This window comes from Drosophila elegans, unplaced genomic scaffold, assembly GCF_018152505.1.
Source record: "Drosophila elegans isolate 14027-0461.03 unplaced genomic scaffold, ASM1815250v1 contig_149, whole genome shotgun sequence".
Taxonomy (NCBI): domain Eukaryota; kingdom Metazoa; phylum Arthropoda; class Insecta; order Diptera; family Drosophilidae; genus Drosophila; species Drosophila elegans.
In genome coordinates this window covers 6,582,641-6,601,309 of record NW_024545513.1, presented here as the reverse complement: position 1 = coordinate 6,601,309, position 18,669 = coordinate 6,582,641, and the positions used below count along the sequence as shown (strand labels likewise).

The 18,669-nt window shown below is 41.2% G+C and overlaps 2 protein-coding genes across 6 annotated transcripts; both read right to left on the bottom strand.

Moving 5' to 3' along the window:
• Positions 1-170: 170 nt before the first annotated feature.
• LOC108141535 lies at positions 171-4,778 on the bottom strand. 5 transcript variants are annotated; one of them, XM_017264984.2, is made up of 6 exons: positions 4,457-4,778; positions 3,647-3,846; positions 2,766-2,783; positions 2,187-2,493; positions 1,096-1,315; positions 171-807 (listed from the first exon to the last, which is right to left on the bottom strand). In XM_017264984.2, the coding sequence occupies exons 1-6, from the start codon at positions 4,638-4,640 to the stop codon at positions 690-692; spliced, it is 1,047 nt and encodes a 348-aa protein (XP_017120473.1). In that variant the 5' UTR covers positions 4,641-4,778; the 3' UTR covers positions 171-689. The 5 variants fall into 5 exon arrangements, with proteins under 5 accessions (XP_017120473.1, XP_017120465.1, XP_017120488.1 ...); XM_017264976.2 differs by lacking the exon at positions 2,766-2,783 and having other exon boundaries at positions 3,587-3,846; XM_017264999.2 differs by lacking the exon at positions 2,766-2,783 and having other exon boundaries at positions 2,247-2,493; positions 3,587-3,846.
• Positions 4,779-11,562: 6,784 nt separating this feature from the next.
• On the bottom strand, positions 11,563-18,669 carry LOC108141101 (transmembrane protein 132E). Its single transcript, XM_017264313.2, has 13 exons — positions 18,074-18,669; positions 17,568-17,860; positions 16,375-17,496; positions 16,104-16,309; positions 15,120-15,279; positions 14,654-15,054; positions 13,890-14,248; positions 13,394-13,813; positions 13,196-13,331; positions 13,008-13,134; positions 12,451-12,940; positions 12,135-12,388; positions 11,563-11,651 (listed from the first exon to the last, which is right to left on the bottom strand). Exons 1-13 carry the CDS (start codon positions 18,120-18,122, stop codon positions 11,637-11,639), a joined length of 4,032 nt encoding a protein of 1,343 aa, XP_017119802.1. The 5' UTR covers positions 18,123-18,669; the 3' UTR covers positions 11,563-11,636.

Here is an 18,669-nt window from a genome sequence, read left to right as displayed (position 1 = left end):
ATCTTCCTTCATCTAAATGCTAGACATTTTCAGTATGTGAATATTTATTTGCCATTTATTATTGTGGTCAACAGGATGTCTATAAGACCATATACGTTTCCATTCATTTGCCCACTAATATAAACATCAAACATCGGTGAAATGTTCCATTTCCGTTTGCCATTGAAAAGTGTTTTTCTTATTTCGTTTTTATTATTTCTTTTCTGTTTTTTGTTTTGCTTATATATTTTTTTTTTATTGTTAGACAATCAAACAAATTAGATGCTACGCCATATATGGGCCTTTAATAATAAAACTAGCAAAAAAAAAAAAAAAAAGAAATAGGTTGAAGAGTTCACAGAGGAGACAAATAGATATAAAGATATAGATATATGGATGTAGACAGAGAGGCAACAAAAACATAGATGGTAGCCAAAAGGGGAATTATTATGGATCGGATCGGCGGATCGAGCGGAAACGTTGACATCCGTTGAAAAACAGCATTATGTGTATAGTATACAGCGAAGTAGGGTAAGATAAAATGGGTAGAATCCGAACCGAATCCGGATGGTGTGTTGTCGTCAATGGGGGGCCCGTTTGCCGTGTGCCGTGTGCCGTGTACCATGTGCCGTCCATTTGGATACGTAGATCTGGCTGGGTTGGCTGTGGCTGTATCGTATCATGTCATATGGCATTGGATCGCATTGGATCTACGACCTCGGCGGCTTAATTAGCTTGCTGGTGGGCGGTGGCAGCTTGCAGAAGCCAGCCGCATCGAAAACGGGCAGCAGTTCCCTCACCCGTCCGGGAATCGAGCCATCGAGCATTCTGCGGGAAGGCGGAAGATGCGGGAATAACATTACCAGGGGGTTAATAACAATTGTTATTTAGAAAGTAGTTTACAAAAACCACTATCAATTTCAATAGGGCTCTCTGTTAATTGAATTCTTTTTGGCATCATTATGATAAAATATCATAACTTTTAAATCTAGTTTTCAATGCCAGATGATAAAACTAAATGAGCTAATACTGGGATGATATAATACCCTTAGAATTTAATTACTTAAAGCCAAATAATGGAGTGCTTAAATGATGGCTTATGGTGACCCAAAATACCTGCGCTTGTAGTCAATCTTGGCCCCCTTCAGCGAGATGTTGGCCTCAGTGGGAAAGAACGTGGCGTCGTAGAAGTTGAGTCCGTTCTGCAACAGGATGTTGTACTCGTCCATGGAGGCCAGTGTAATCCGGATGACGGCGGGCGGCAGTTCCCTGCGCTCCGGACGCTCGGCCTTCTCGATGGCATCGCCCACCACGGAACCCACGCTCTTGGAGGTGCCTGCAAAACCAGTTAATTGGGGGGGGAGTGAAAGGGGATGAGTGGACATTTCCCAGACAGAATTTAACACCTACAGAATGTAATCACAAATATTGTCAAGACGCTATGGTCATTACAGGATTTTACTACGGCGTTTTCCAGCTAAAAAGTCTTTTTGACATTTACTATTTATATAAAATGAATTAGAAAATTAAGCGGTGGATTTAAGTATCATACTTAGCTAATAATAAAATTTTTTCTGGTTACACTTGTAGAAATATATTAGCATATGATGGCTTTAAATGTTTAATTTTTTTTATAAATATTGATGGAAATACAACTGGAAAAAGGGTGAAAGTCCCCTACTGTATGAATAATTTTGTGTGTAAATATTCCATTATTTATCAGCTATTGTACAATAACTTCTCTAAATATGTGCCATTTTGTGGAGTTACTTTATCATAGGGCAAAGTTTTAATTTCAATATAATTTTACAAAAAAAATTGCAAAATTCTACGAATAAAACTTTCAGAGGAGTAAAATAAAGAGTAAAATATGTAGGAATATAACTTTGTGAACTTAAGCAAATAATTCAATTATTATCATTTAAAGGCTAAAAAGTACAAAATTTGCCATTCTGTGAATATTTTCATAAAAAATGGATAATATAATATATGAATATAATTTCGCTAACTTTTCCTGCAATTTTTTATATCATTTATTATAAGATACTATCTAAATATGTTAAATAAAAGTTAGACCTGGAAAACGCCATCCTGGTGACCACAACTTACCCGACAATGTGCCAGTTTGTGGATTTACTTGATCAGTGGCAAAGGGGAGGGGTAATTTCAATATATTTTCGCATGTTACCAATCGGTGGGTACTTTACTTCGTAGTGCCGCTCGGCGCAAAGTCTGGGTGGGCGTGTGCAGCAGCGTGATCTGCTCACCTTCGACGCCCTTGTCGAGGCCTCCGCCGCCGCCGGCGGAGGAGGATGAGGAGCCGCCGGTGGCGACCGCGGAGGAGGAGGCGTTGGCGGCATTGCTGGCGAGGCTCGAGTAGATGTGCAGACGCACCACCTCCACCACCGAGTCGAACTTGTACATGGCATGCCGGATGTCCTCCACGGGCAGATCCTCCGGCACATCCAGCACGTACAGGGTGAAGGTCTTCCGCGGCCGACACGGAATGGCTATCTGTGGGTGGGTCATCATCGAATAGAATAGAAATGGCAAAGGAGAAACGGAGGGTGACTGCTGCGCATGCGCATGGTTAAGTTATACTATATATATATACACTATATATGTGGATGGTTTCTGTGGATTTCTGAGGGTTATGTCTATGTGTGTGCTTTGTCTTAAATATATATAGATATGTAGCTAGCCAATCGCAATTCCAATTACAGCACAGAGTCATCAATCGATTTGGATTTATTTGGATGGTTATGGGGATATACTCGTATACTCACGCTTCGCGAGAATGTTTGCTGCAAAATGGGGGAAATAAAATTTGCATTTTTCACTTGTCGATTGGGTTAGTCTGGCAGAAATATGCTCGATGATTGGATCTGATGAGGTGTGCTTCCTATGTATGGATGTGCCAATGGAAATGGGAATGGAAATGGAAATGGGCAGTGATGGGAAGTTCCAGGTGGTGGGTTATCAACCCAAGCAGGTGCAACGTATGTCCAATAGATAATTTTGAAAGTTACTTCAAATCTGCAAAGTATCTCTTTTATCTCAAATTTATGTTATAATAATATATAATCTACGAGCAATTTAAGATATCTTAACTTTGGATATCATAAAGAAATTTCAAATTATTAACATGTTAATCTTTTTAATAATAAAAAAAAATGAAAATTTTAATTAAAGATCAATAAAATCAGATTTAAAAATATAATTTTGTATCAAATTGATATGAATTATTAAGTATTTAATTTTGGGTACTGTTTTAAATTTATTTTAGTATTTAAAAAGATCTCATATTATAAAAACAGTATAAATAAAAAAAATTAAAGATAATATATAAAAAATATATTTTTTCTAATAAATATTTGAATATTCCTAGCTTAGAGAAGGAATTTCTTTAAACGGTCCAAATGTAGTACTCATATTAATTGGCAAATTTTGGTTCTGTGAAGGAGGCACGAATATATATGTAACATATATATAGTATATTTCTCTGTTTAGTCACACTTATACGATACTCTCGGGACACTCCAACTTAATTGGGTATTGAGAAGGCGTTGCACCCCCTCACCATCTGCCCCACCGTTGTGGCACATACCTTGTGCCCCATAATGCCCTTCCAATCACTGGAGATGTGGGTGTGGGTGGGTGGGCTCACCTTGCGGTAGAATCGCGCCCCGGTGACCTTGTGGAAGCCCTTCTTGAACACCGCCTGATAGTCATCTGGGTGTGAGAATTTAAACAGAATGCCTGTAGCGGTTTTGGTCAAGCTGAAGCATCCCTTGAAGGCCATCTTCTCGCAGATGAGTGCGGCCCGCTCCATGGACAACTCGTAGGAGGGGGTCAGCAGGAAGGCGCCTGCAAGTACGACGGCGATCTGGTTAGGCTACGTGGTTAGTGGCTCCAACTACCGGGTTAGTCCAAATCATCATGCATGCACTACCGGTAAACATATTACATTATGTATGTAAAACCAACTTCGGCAGGCCAAAGTTTGTATACCCTTGCACTTTAAATAATATTTAAACAATATTACTAATACAATTCTGTTGCGGCTGTAGTGGAAATGGATAACAAATTTGATTATATACACAATACTTATTTAAAAGATATAGGTATTTTTATATTGACAAGTATATAAAATATTCTTGAGGAAATGGTTTTCGATTAAAATATTTGATTGTTTTCTCTATGTTAGTTGGTTTGAGATCAAATAGGGATTTCTTTATTATTGAAAGTTGTATGCAAAAACAAAAAAAAAAAAAATATATTGGATTGAATGATTCATTTGGAGCTGTTTGATATAGAAAACTGCATAACTTGAAAAGTAAGGGGCATCAGTTCGTACCAGAACTGGATATATCGATTTGTAATTAAATATACACTATTCAGAAATAGAAACCACAAGGGTATTATTATACATAGTTAATTCCCAATATGTTAGAGGTTAGAGCTGGGCCATGGCCACCTTTGGTCAGGAAGTTATCCGGCGACGAGACCTCCGAGTCGGAGTCATCCTCCCGCTTGTCGGTCCACTTGGGCTCCGCGGACAGCTTGTGGGCCGCCACCTTGGTGACGATGCCCGTGGGCCGCTGCCGCGGGAACTCGTTCTTTTCGCACTCCAGATCGGATGTGTTGCCCAGGAAAGACATGTTCGAAGCTCGCTAGAGACAGACACTCGACGACGACACAGACAAACAACAACAAAAATTTTGGTTAACTCGAAAACGATTCGAAAACGGTTCGAAAACGATCGCAATTCGCTCAGGCGGCAGGCGGTTGGGGCAATAATTTTGAAGCAACTGAAATGTAGCCGCGCTTTCGAACCGCTTTTATACGGTCCGTTGGGCCCGCTTCGCATCGCATCTTTGGCTTCTAGGTTTGGGCACCAAATCAGCCAAATGAAAGTCCCACACACGCGTACAACAGAGGTCAGAATGTCAGCACTGCAAACTCACATTTATTTGATTTTGAAAATATTTGGCATTGTGAGGGGAAAAGAAATCTCTAAACACCTTAAAAAGTTTCAAAAAGAATCAACAAAAATATTTTTTAAAAAACTTTTGAAGAGTTTCTAAGCCAATATGGGTTACTTTACAAAAAGCATAGAATTTTAACTAATTGTTAAATCAAATTTGTTAATGAATACTTGTCCAACAAGTCGTATACTCAATTTTATAAGCTCATTTTAAAAATCACGTATACGTTACATTGGTTTAGGAGATCTTGGGGTGTAGTATTGCTACTGAATTTACTACTCATTACTCATTTATAAATCTCTTTAAAAAATCGATTTTACGATAAAACCTGATGTATTTCAAGCTCTGAAGCTATACAAATGCAATATAACCTAGATATTAAAACAAGATTATTACGCCATTACTTTTATAGATTTTGTAAAATGTATATGTCGTATATTGTTAAAGTTTAAAAGACAGCGGTAGTGCTACCATTTTCCCCGCTTCTGTGGGCACGGGTTATGCGATCATGTCGGATGTCTCTCAAATTGGAAGTTGGTTCTTACAATTAGACGACGGCACATTATTGTTTGTTATTGATCCTCTCCCGGTGGAGTGGGCGACTCATGGAATGGAATGGGATGGGATGGGATGGTATGGGATCCATTCGGATTGGATTGCTGGATTGGTGGATGGGTGGTCGGTGGTCGGGTGGTGGTCGGGTCGCAGGTTGACGCCATCGACATGGAACATTGCTATATGGCCACATAGCTGTATAGCCAAGATCACGCTGCGACGGCGCCAACTGTTGCGTAAAATTCAAGAACACACGGCTGTCCCCAAAATGGTGCCACATGCCCACCGAATTGCGAATTATATAACAAGCCAGGTCGCTTCGCTTATGGGCAGTCGGATCATCAGCTGGCGGCTAAAGGAGCCCAAACGGGATCAAGGGCGTCGAGAAGTTTGATTTGGGAACTGGGACTCCAAGGTTCCCACCGCAAATTGACCCTGGGCCTCGAAAGAATCTTTGACAAATGCAAAATACATCATTAGCGTTATGAATGTCGTATAAGGCATTCTGGCCTTTCATCAGTTTATGTCATCCTGTTGTCATCGATTCTTTGTTTTCAGCTATTAAAATTAAATACAAATAAATAAAGAATCATTAGTAATTAAAACATTGCGAATTAAATACTGTAATTAAAAAATCCAAATAAAATAATAATAAAAAGAGTACATCTTAATAAAATTTTTGGGAGTATTAGCAAAGTTCTGAAAAAAGTTTTGTAATTTTGAATACTATTAACAATTGAAAATTTTAAATAATTAATATTGTTATGATCCCAAAACTGAACCCATTATCTTTAAAAAGAAAAACACTCCATGCGCATGTGTTTCATTTCATAATATGTGGTTTATTAATAAATTATTTTATTTAAATTAATTTTGTCAGTTTTCATTTTTGAATATTTATAATATTTTTGTTTGCTTCTTTGTTTGCCTTCTTTCGCTTAAACAAAATGTGTCCTTCGCTTAATAATATTGTAATAATCATAGTAATAATAATAATAATAAACTACTAAAGTGTTTTACATGGCAACATTTAATTTCAATTCAATTCATTTCATTTCGTTTCGCGATTCGTTTCGTTTCTTCTCGTTTTGGTTGCTCTGGGTTGGATGGGAAACAAGGATATATAAGGTCCTAACGATCGGAAGGATCAGCTTTAACTGATTCATGGAACTGAGGTGCAAGCAAAAGTGTATAGTACTTCTTTTAGATCCTATTTTTTCTATATGATGAAAGGGGGATTGGATTCCATTGCTCGAAAGTGTTATACAATTGGTATGATTTGATTTATATATATATATAATATATGTTTTTTGTTTTATAATCTTTATACGCTGTTTATATATGGTTGTGTATTATACTATATAGTAATATAAGCATTTTGTGGAGATCACTCTGAGTGTGTGTGTGTGTGTTTGTGTGTTTTGCTTGCTTAAAAAAAAAACATATGTTTTTTTTTAGGGAAGGGAGGATAAATTATATATCACTAGCTCTTAAAAGACATGCGCTGCCAATAACAAGAAAATTGAGTATTATCTGCTCCGACGTCATTATCTTTACCGTTTACCGTTAATCGTTATCTTCTGGGGGGTAAGCACACATTTACATACTTACATACATACATACACAACAACTACGTTTAATAACCGATACAAATGTTAACAATTATGCGGCGGATCGATCGATATATATAATTACAATATATATATATCGCTTGAAGTATTCTTTTGCTTTTTGGAGGGGGGTTTGGTGCAAATTAGCGGGGGGCGGGGCATCTAGGCATTATCTCGAAGCGGGGACATCAGGCAGGTGGGACATTCATAGAACTTACATGGCAAAACATTATGTTCGTATAGTACTTTTCCAATTTCACGTAATTTTAGCTCCTTAGCGTAATTAGTTTTGTTGTTTTTCTTTTTGTTTTTTTTTTTTTTGGATTGTTTATGGTTTTGGTTTACTTTTTGTGCCAAGCGTACACACTCATATATATTCAATTTAAACATATACGTATTTAATTTGCATGTATATTTAAGTATAGCCTAGTTTTTCGTTTTCTTTGTTTTTTATTATTTTTATTTCCATTTTTGCAAAAAGCAGCATAAACAACTTTTGTGATTTTCATTTTTCTTTTTTGCTTTTGTATAATTTTTCGATTATATTTAATATGTATATTTTTTATTTGCATTACACTTAGCCGGCGCCTTTTTACTTGCCACGATATTAGGTAGTATTATTTATTAACTATATAAATCGATAATTTTCCAAGTTTCAATCAATGGGTTCGACAGACAAAAAAAATCAGAAGTTTCTCGTTTCATTTTTAATCATTTTTCATATTTTAAGTGCAATTTTTTTTTTTTCTTGGTTTTCTTTTTGTTGTTGTTGTTGTGTTGTGGTTCGATATTACATAAATATTACATACAGCTTAGGTTTAAGGGGGCTCTGGGGGGCGTGGCAGGGGGGCGGTAAAAGCTTGCCTTGACTATATAAAACTATGAGTGTGTGGGTGTGTATGTTTGTGTGTGTGTGTTTGTATGGTGAGGGTGACAAAACGCAAAAAAAAAAACGCTTTGAACTGACTAGAGAACATCTAAATTTCGCCTAAAATTACGGTCGAAACATGCTAAACAATAATATATAATATATATATATATGATTTTGTATATATTAAGTTAAAAAAAGGTATATAAAAGTCTTTGCATTGGAATCGTTAAACACATACAAGAAGGATTAAACCGATCCGCGAATTGAAGCCAAGCATTTGTCTAGGTGTAAAATTCTGTTCTTTTTTTTTTTTTTTTTTGCCTTACGCCATCGAAATTTTGCTACGTTCTCCGGCTCTTCATATTTTGAGTTGTAGATCAGCTAAGACTAAGTTTATAATGGAGGGAGGCTGTTGGTATTACTCTTTTACTCTTTAACTCGTTTACTCTTTCACTGTCTGTCTAACAAGCAGGCTCGGAAGGAAGCTTGTGCTAAGCTCGATGCTAGCCGAAATCAATCGCTGGATTCGATTGATCATCGTACTTTTGGGGCGCGTGGGTAAAGTTCTATAAAGTTATACATATGGCACTGGTAAATGCTGGAAGCTTCAATAGGCCTAAATCTCACTTTCACTTTCACTTTCACCAATGGCAGTGCAGTTCGACTGAGAGTGTTTGGGTGTGTGTGTATATATTGTGTTGTGCGGACTAGGATCGGGGATATGTTATAGTTATAGTATAATATAAGGGGGGGCACAAAGAAAGCCAGGCGGGGTAAACAATTGAATCTAGTTCTATGCTATAGATGCTAATGATATTACAGGTCGAAATCAGTTAGGATTGTGATGTGTGTTCTTCTTCGTGTATGCGTGTGATTTTGCAGTCCTTAGATCGATAGAGAGCAACTCAAGTTTAAGTTCAATATAATATGTACAGTGCGTTTGCGAGCTAAAAGGCCAGTCGATCATTATCATTATAACTATAGTTCTTAGGCAAAATCTTTTGATATTTCGGAATTTAGTTAAGCTTTTGATATTTGACAAAATTGTATCATATTGCGGCGGAGACTTTTCGATGCCTTATAGCTGCGAAACGCACTGCACTCTCAACACGTTATGTACAGTATACAGTGCAATAAATGTCCAAAAGTCTTCTTTTTTTTCAAGGACTACAAATTTAGTTTACAAACAATGCTTTTTCGTGCTTTTCTTTTAGCTTTACAAAAAAAAAATCATCAGTTATAGATTGCTTAATTTCGTTTTACATTTGTTTGCTTTGTTTTCTTTGCTTTGCTTTTGTTTATCGTTTCATTCAGCTTTGTTTTTTGCTTTTGCTTTTGTTTTTGTTTTTCATTTCTTTTTTTTTGGACGGAACAATTTACAACATATGATTATGAAACAATGTGAGAAACGAACATAATACTTAGATGGCCTCTAAAATATAAACTAATCGGATGTGACACTTATGCGTAGATATGGATGTGGTTACAGATCTTACAAACGAAAGTAAACAGACTTACACAAGAACGAAAGAAGACAAAATACGCGATTAGTGGCTACAAGTATGATTTGCTAATGGAATGAAGTAGCATTTGGGTGCTTTGATATATATATATACATATATATATATATATCGTACCGTATATCGATAAGGAAAACGAACAGATGCAGTTACATGCAGATACATAGATACGTGTGTTGATCGACTTAGAAAGAGAGCGCGCAAGTGAATGGATATATATATATATATATACATATGAATATATATCGTAGTATATCTCTATATAGATAGGGGTACATTGGCCATTTTAGGCGGGGAAGGACTTGGCGTATCCTGTATCCTGGCGGCATTTGATTTATTCGTGCGTGTTATACAGTGTGTCTCTGTGTGTGTCTAATTTCGCTATTCAAAGTATGGCTTTTGAATTTGAAGTAATTTTGCACTTGTTCCTTTCCTTGTTGGTAATAAATACAATAATGATAATAATCATAAGACAAGATAATAATAATAATCGTAATAATAATAATGATAATAAATATGCACGTATGCTATAAATATGGTAAATTTGTTATATAAAGCTTGGATCGCTCGGTAATATCATATAATATTTGGTTACACATTTTCCCCCTTTACTATTTTGTGATTCGGTTCGGTTCGATACGTTTTTTTGGGGTTTTGTTCTGCTTTTAGCTTCCATTTCAAAGCAATCGATCAAATAAAGCTCATAAGCGTCTATATATTATTTGTGTTGTGTTTTTGTGTGTTTCTTTTCGTTTCGTTTCGTTTCTAGTTTAGATTTATGATTGGTATTATTTTAGGTATTAGGCTTCAATTACCAACTTATAAAGCGACGTTTTCTGTTCAAGTTACCGGTTTTCCGTTAGATAATGTAGCATTTTGGATTATCTTTTCGATTTTCTTTAAATTTAAGAGCGCGCTATATAATCATAAATATATATATATATATATATTTTTATATATATGTATATTTGTATATAGCATGTATATATATTATTCAGTTTTTAATTTCTAGCGACTTTTGGGAGCGGTGCCCGGCACATTTTGGAAACTCTCCTCTTTTTTTCTCTATTTCTCTCTGTCGCTATCTCCCTCACATTCACGTACTCCCCATCGCACTTACACGCACACACACACACACAACAAACACACACAAAAAGATAGACAGTCAGTCACACAGACACACAGATACAACAGAGAGAAGATATAGGATATGCAAGATCGGGCCGAGATCGTTGAATATATAGAAAAGTAGAAGAATCGAATCAGACGGATGGGACATGCGTGTGTGTGTGTGTGTGTGTGTGTATGTGTGTGTGAAGCGAAGAGAATGGAAAAAAATGTATATGGACTAAGCTATGCTTTAGATGGCTGATCCTTAACTAACACCATAGTACTTATGCAGATACTGATACAGATACAGATACAGATACAGTTATCGTTACAGTTACAGTTACAGAGATATAGATAGTTGTATACTATATAGGGTTGCCCGTCGATTCCGATTGTGTCAGGCACGCGCTCCTCGAGATACTTTTGGATTATCTCCACGATTACATATGCCTATAGGTGTATGCATTAATATGAACTTAGCCTAGCAATAAATATGTTTCTCCTTCGACTTGTATCCCTTTGCTTGCCTACAACATGCCGGACATCCGATTCCTTGATCTCAGCACGGATTGGTTTTTTGGAGTGGGTGGAGCAGCGGCCTAAAGGTTTTCATCTTTCGTTTTCTTTTTGCATTGAGTACTGGGGGTTATTGCTAGAATTGCGTTTAGATCTGTGCCAGGTTGACGGTCTAGAACTGCCTGCTCTCGATGTCCAACGCTCCATCGTAGGCATCGAATGCTTCGGCAGCTTCCTCATCCTCATCCTCATCCACGTTCACGTTCTTATCCTCATTCTCATCCTCATCCTTAGAATCTTCATCGACCAGGGCCACTAATGTTGGTTTGAGTGCGGTGATTCCCGTGGCCGTTGTCACTCCGGCGACCAGCTCGTCGAGCAGCTGCATCTGCTTGCGAGTGGGCGAGGTCAGGGGCGTGGCAACCGTCTGATATCGGTGATGGAACGTGGACAATATCTCGCGAATTTTAGCAATGATCTCCTGTACTCAGGCATTTGACTCCTATCAGATAGAAATGGTTGATTAGATTTACAAATAACATGGAAATAATTTTAAATTAATTAAATAAATAATTTTATATTATTATATTTTTAATAATATTCAATCTCTCATCCGAGTAACTATTCAAAAATCCATTTAAATACGCGATTTCTTAAGCTTAATTTAATTAATTGATTTAAAATTATAATAGTTAGATGTAACTTTTACAATCTTTTATCTGAGTATCTATTTAAAAGTACTTATTATTTACACAAATTATTAAGCTTCATAATTATCATTTACGAAATTAGTTTAAAATTTTAAGCTTAGGAATGAATTCCTACTCCCTTTATTTTTAATAAATATAACAAAACTTTCTTTCATTTGAGTATCTATTAAAAAGTCAATTTACATACGCGAGTTCTTAAGCTCCATTTTACGACTTTGATTTGTACATAATATTATAAACTCAAATTTTCGATAAAAACCGCCTAATAAACTCACCTTTAGGTTGTCAAAGTAGTGCATGATCTGCTCGTAGTCCATGTCGAGATCATCCAGTCCAAGCCGCTCGCCGGGGGCGACGGACTCATCCACGGTGGCCGAGAACATGGGATTGCCCACCACGGTGGCGCGCTTGACACGCGACGATTTCGTGGTGGGCTCCTGGCTGACGGCGCTGGGTGGCAGCCGCATGATCTCGTCCGTTCCATTCGAGTTGGCCGCATCCCCAGTGCTGCTGGCCATGCTGTGGTTTTCTATCGAAGACACAGCTATCGTTAGCAGGTTCTTCCTACACATTTCAGTTAAATAAACCTACCCTTAGCTTTGCCCTGGACGACGACTGCTGCTGTGGACGGCGTTGCCGGCGAGGACGCGACTGCTGCTGATGCTGCTGCTGATGCTGTTGCGGCTGCTGCTGCTTTGGTAACTCTCTTTGGTGTCAGCGAATCGAACTGAAAGGCGTTCTTCTGGTGCGGATTCGTGTACTCCACCAGCTTCTCAGCGTTGTGCAGCTCCTCGTGCTGCTGCTGCTGCTGCTGCTGTTTGATCTTATTGTGCGCCGCCTTGATGAGTGGCTCCTGGCTGAAATTGTGACTGTGGCTGTGGCTGCGCTGATGCTGTTGCTGTTGCTGATGTTGATGTTGATGCTGTTGCGGATGGGCATGTCCATGGGCCAGCGGATGTGGACGCTCTGGTGGCTGCTGCTGATTCAACTGCTGTGCCGGCGGCTGTTGGTTGGCATTGTTGTCGCTGCCCTGTAAATGCTCACGTTTGTACAGCTGGCTGTGACGCTTGTTGGGCGCATCCTGGCAAATAAAAGCCACCCAGTTAAATACATTCGATCAGAGCTTTTCCAGCAATAACCCTCCCTACCTTTACGGATCCTGAACTGGGAAGAGGCTGAACCGGCAGGCAGGCTCGAGCACCCACATTTCTGTGCGGCGGCACTGGCGGCTTGTAGTCCAAGGCATTATTATCCTTGCGTTCGTTGGCCAGATAGCTGAAAAGGATCGAGAAATGAAAGCAGGGTGTTGTGACAACCAACCAAACACAATACTCACTGGTCGGCGTGCTGCTTGTTCAGATTGGAGGCCGGCACAATGTGCGTCTGCAGCTTGGGCTGCTGGTCAAAGGAGCTCACTCGTCGTCCGTTGTCGTAGTTCACAATGGGATTGCTGGTGATGCGCATGCGAGAATCTACTCCAAAACGCATACAAATAAGTATGTAAATACATAAATAGAAATTGAAGTACAATTACCGCGTGGGTTCAAATGCGTATTCGTTTCGGCCACAATGGACTGGCGATCGATGGTGGAGCGTCCCAGCCAGACCCAATCGTGGGCATTGGTGGTCGACTCCTTCAGCCGCACATCCCGGAAGCCACCCGATCCGCCCGAACCGCTGCCCTTGCCCGCCGACAGCGGATCCAAGCCGGACTCGATCATCGCCGGCCGGAACTTGGAGGCGTACACCACGCAGGAGATGACAAACACAATGATGGCAAAGCAGAAGGCCGTGAGCAGAACGTACATGCCCAGTTCCATGGAGGACATGTTGCCAGTGCCGGCGAGGCCCTTGCCATGATGACCCTTGTGGACAGCCTGGATGCTGCCACGATGCTGACGCGCCTGAACAGTGGGTTCATATAGCTGACTAGAGTCGCGCAACGGAATGCCCACTGAAAAGAAAATGGAAAATGGGTTTGCAAAAGGGTTAATAAGAGATCAGGGTAAATAACTAAAGCCCGCACCCACCTATTATGTCAGCCAGATCGCCTGTCTGCCTGTAGTTCTTCCTCTCCCTGCCCACAGTGCCATCGTTCTGGATCGCCTCCTGTTTGCTCACGATATCCACATTGTTGAAGTCCACCTCGATGGAGGCCAGTGCGCTGGCCAGCGGCGCTGCATTCGATTTGTTCTGCTTGGAGCTGCTCAGGGTGCCGCGTCTCTGGCGACACTCCTCGGACAGCAGAAGGGTCACGCGCAGCAGGTTGCCATTGCCCTCGCCCACGGCGATGACGCGCGGATGGTGGGAAGCCAGCATGGGCGCAAAGGCCACCACCTCGGTGTCCAGACTCTCCACCAGCAGGAAGTAGTCCTCCACGGCAATGTCACTGCAAGAATACACCAGCATTATTCATTGAAATATTGTTTTTTTTTAGGGTTTTTGCATATTTGTCATAATAAAATTAATAAACTACTTATCGAAAGAGTTTGGAAGTATTACATAACAAATAACATTTTACTTCTAACATAAAAGAATTTATATACATTTTTCGAAATATTTCCATATTTATTAAGATTTTAATTATTAATTTATATCTCTCCCATTTAATTGTTTCTTTTTGATAAGGTTTTTGTCATGCGTATATATATAACTATATTATAAAAATAAATATCTAAGATTTCAATCAGTTAAAAACTATTTGATAAATAATTTGCTAAGAAAATATGATTTGTTAAGATATATTTGCATGTGATTTTTGTTATATTGCCAAAGTAAACAAAGTTGTACTTACCGCAACGGCGTCTTGGAGCCATCGGAGAATTCCAGATCGATGTCGAGCAGTCCCTCCTGATATTGGGCGGTCAGTTTGTGGGTGACGGAGGTCTCTGCCAGGTAGCCGTTCTCAATGGTGTTGTCCGGACTGATGGTGAGCTGAAGCCCCGAAATGACGCGCACGATGAGCTTGGAGAGGTTGACCTTGTCGCTGCCCACGCGGATCTCCTTGGTGCCGATAACGCGACCCGTGATGGGTGACAAAACCTGCACATCCGTGCGCCCCATCGACTTGCCCTGCAGGATGCGACCCTTGAGCGAGGCAATCTTGGGATCGGCCACTCGCAGCAGTGGCTGCACCAGATCCGTCACCCTCAGGCCTGTTCGCCTCGAGATAAAGTAGCTGGTGCGTCCAGAGTTCTGAATAAAATAAGGATTAAGGATTAAAATCTAGAGTGAGTTTTAAGGGGCCCACAAGGACTCACCTGATCCACGGCCAGGAATTTGGCGTACACCTCCACGGGACTCTGCTGATAGCGAGCTCGACAAATCGTCTTGTCTGCTCCCAGATTATTATAGTAGTTGGTTCCATGCTGGCCCCAAACGTAGGACCTCTTCTTCCTTCGTCGCGATTGCTTGTTGTGTCTGCAAAGTAAAGGAGAGCAAGAATATAAGTTATATTGAAATATAAAAGCCAACTTAAAAAAAATGAAATGTAATTTAGAGTTTGTTATAATAAGCTTTAGTGATGATATATTTCATACTTTTGGTTAATTGTGTGGAAATAGTGAAATTTATGTCTGTAGTTTTAAATGAAGAATAAATTACTTTAATTGTTTCTTAAAAACAGAATAACCCTAAATAATACAATACAATCAATTAGAACATTACTTAGCTATACATACATTTAAATAACAAATCATTAGTCAATTTTTCTTACAGTAAACAATTGAAGTATTTATTGTTTTTAACAATTAAAGGAATTGCACATACATTTAAAATACAAACTGTATTTGCTGTGTATCCAATGAAATTTAGTTTCTACCCAAAAGTTTTCTATGGTGAGTTAATACTTTTAAACTTTAATTGCCAGTGAGTATTATTGTTTCTAAATTTATGAGCCATAAATTATAGTTTGTGAATTTAGAAACGAGGCATAAACAATTTTGAAAAATAGTGAGAGCCATAAAAATAATGGGAAACTCACAAAACGAGGCACTTTATAGAGCCTTGTGTGAGTGCAACAAATTTCCATTTAACATAATTCTGATCTCAAAAATAAATTGATCGATTATTTTTTCAATATTGTGCGTATGAATATTGTTAAATATAGTTGGCGAAATAAATAAATAAATAAAAATAAGTCCAAGAACCTCATCTTGAGTTCGTTACAAAACAAAAAAAAAAAGCTAATGAATGTGTAACTCCATTTTAGTTTATCCAAAAAAAAGAAGAGAAATAAGACTCACAGATAGTGATTGTCATCGGTTACTTTCCATCCCTTGATCTGTGAGAGACGGAAATCGGATATGTAGACCTCCAGTGGGAACTCGGGCATCCAGACGATGAACTTGGCCACGCCCACATAGGTGCCATACTTGACGATGACGGAGGCGTTGGAGGAGCCGCGCTGCTCGGAACCGTCCACATAAACGGAGCTGCAGGAGGAGGAAACCTGCAAGGATTGATTTATTGATTAGTCCGTTAATTGAGACATTGAGTGATGGCCAAAACTCCCACCTTGATCACACTCTCATCCTCGGCATGGCAGGAGCTCTGGAGCGTCACATCGGCCACCTTGCCCGCCTGCGACACGATGAACACCTTCATGGCCTGGGCCACCTGTCGCCCCGTCAGGACCGCCGTGTTCATCACCTCCCAGATCTTGGCCATCGGCAGCACCGCCTGGATGTCGTCCTTGTTGATCTCCAGCTTGGCGATCAGTCGCTTCTTGTTGTCATCGGGTATCACCAGCTCGCCGGAGTCCTTGTCCTTGGGCGTGTCATACACATGGGTCACGGACCACACGATCTTGCCGCCGTCCACAATGTCGTTGGTGTCCTCGGCCACCTCGAGCAGCCAGGAGAAGACCTCGAAGACCTCGCTGGTGTAGTTGCCGCCGCTGCTCTCCAGGCTACTGGATTCCGCCTCCTTGCGGAACGCAGTCACGCGGGCGGTCGTGTGCTTGGGGTTCTCCTTCTCCACCGAGACGCTCCACTGATCGGTGGAGGCGGTGGCGCCCAGTATCCTCAGGCCCGCCTTGACGCGGGCTCGCACCGTGAAGGCGGCCACCCGCTGGTCGGGATACTGATGCAGGAAGACCGGGACATGGAGGCGGGACAGCGGATAGAGGGGGTGCTGCGGCAGCAGGAAGGTAACGGCATCGTCGGCGCGCAGCATGCGATATGGTGTCCTGGCGGCCAGCAGTGGCACCTGGGCGAACGTTGTGAGCGGTTGGATCTGCACCTTGGGCTCACATTGCTCGGGATTCCGCAGCGGTGGCTCGAACACACTGTACGACACCTGGGCGTAGCGCTGCGGCACCTTGGGTGCGGCCTGACCACTGCCATCTTGGGTGGGCGCCGGCAGTTGGGGCCACCAGCCCAGTGGGACCACCACCTCGGCCACGCACACACCGTCCTCGCCCTCTGGCATGCAGCGACCCTTGAGCGGCTGCTCCGAGCCCATGGCCACGTGCAGCAGTACGCAGACCTTTTGGCGCTGCAAGTGGCCACCAGGATCGGCTCCGGCATGGAACAGCACACGCAGCACGGGGGCATCCTGCGAGACGCTGGAGCGCACCAAATGGGCCGAGATGTCCAGGTGCATGTTGGGCTGCTGGAGCTCGAGTAGCGTGGCATTCTGTGGGTGGTGGGATAAAGTAATATAAAATGGATGGCATTGCTGGACAGGATTCGGGGTGGTCTACTCACGCTCATGTAATCGCCCGACTGGCTGTCCATTGTGTCCGGCACAATGTAGCGGGCTGGCACCGTCTGCTTGGTGGAGAAGGGTCCGTAGCTGGCGCGTATGGACACCGGCTGGGTGGTCTCCACCACGGTGAATCGGTCCAGGGATAACACGGAATCGTAGGAGGATCTTTGGCGGAGTGGCGGCACCGCCGACGATGTCTGCACATTGGCGATCTCCGGCGTCACAGGTGGTTGGCGGGCGTGCTTCAGGAAGAAACCGCTGTCCGGTGCCTCGAAGTGCACCTCCACGGAGTCTGGTGGGGATTGGGTGGGGATTTTCCAAAGGTTTTTGGGTAGGTAAAATAAGCAATTAGTTAGTTTGCATTGGGATTAAAGTGGGCTGGTGGGTATTTCCAAGGCGGTGGCCACCTGCTCCTCCTCTTTCACTCCACCCCTTGCCACTCCACCCCCTCTCTTTATCATCCACCCCCTCCATTTGTTTTTATTTGTTCTTGTTTAATACTCACATGCCAGAGACAGCTGCAATGCAATTATCAGGCAGTATCTCATCATCATCTTGTCAATGTGCAGGAATCCAAAATATATGGAGGAGGGTCCTGTGGAAAATCCTGCGGCCACCCACTCGCTAATTTGCTAATTAACACACTCGTTCGTTTTGTTTTGAAATGTTCTCTCGCTGGGCTTTGTTTAACCGTTATTCGTGCCAAAAGTTAACTGTAATTCGCTCTGGCAAGCACTTTTCGTCCTTTTTTCTCGCTCAGCAATCCGCAGCACATCCTTTATTGATTCTTTCCAGTGTGCCCACACACACACACACTAACACTCACTCACACCCACACGCACACAGCCAGAGGCCACCTCGCACACAGATACACAGATATGTGGTATAGACACATCTTCTCCTGCAAATCGCAGTTCGAATTTAATTGGATTGTGTCAACTGATTCGATTTTCACTCGACTCGATTTTCACGCGCTGCCAAGGAGCTGGTGTGCTGGGAAATCCTTTTATTAACGCCCTAAAGCATGGCTCTTTTCATTCAGGTCTCAGAATTTCCACAAAATATCGAACATTTCCAAACACCTTCCTTCGACCAGTGTTG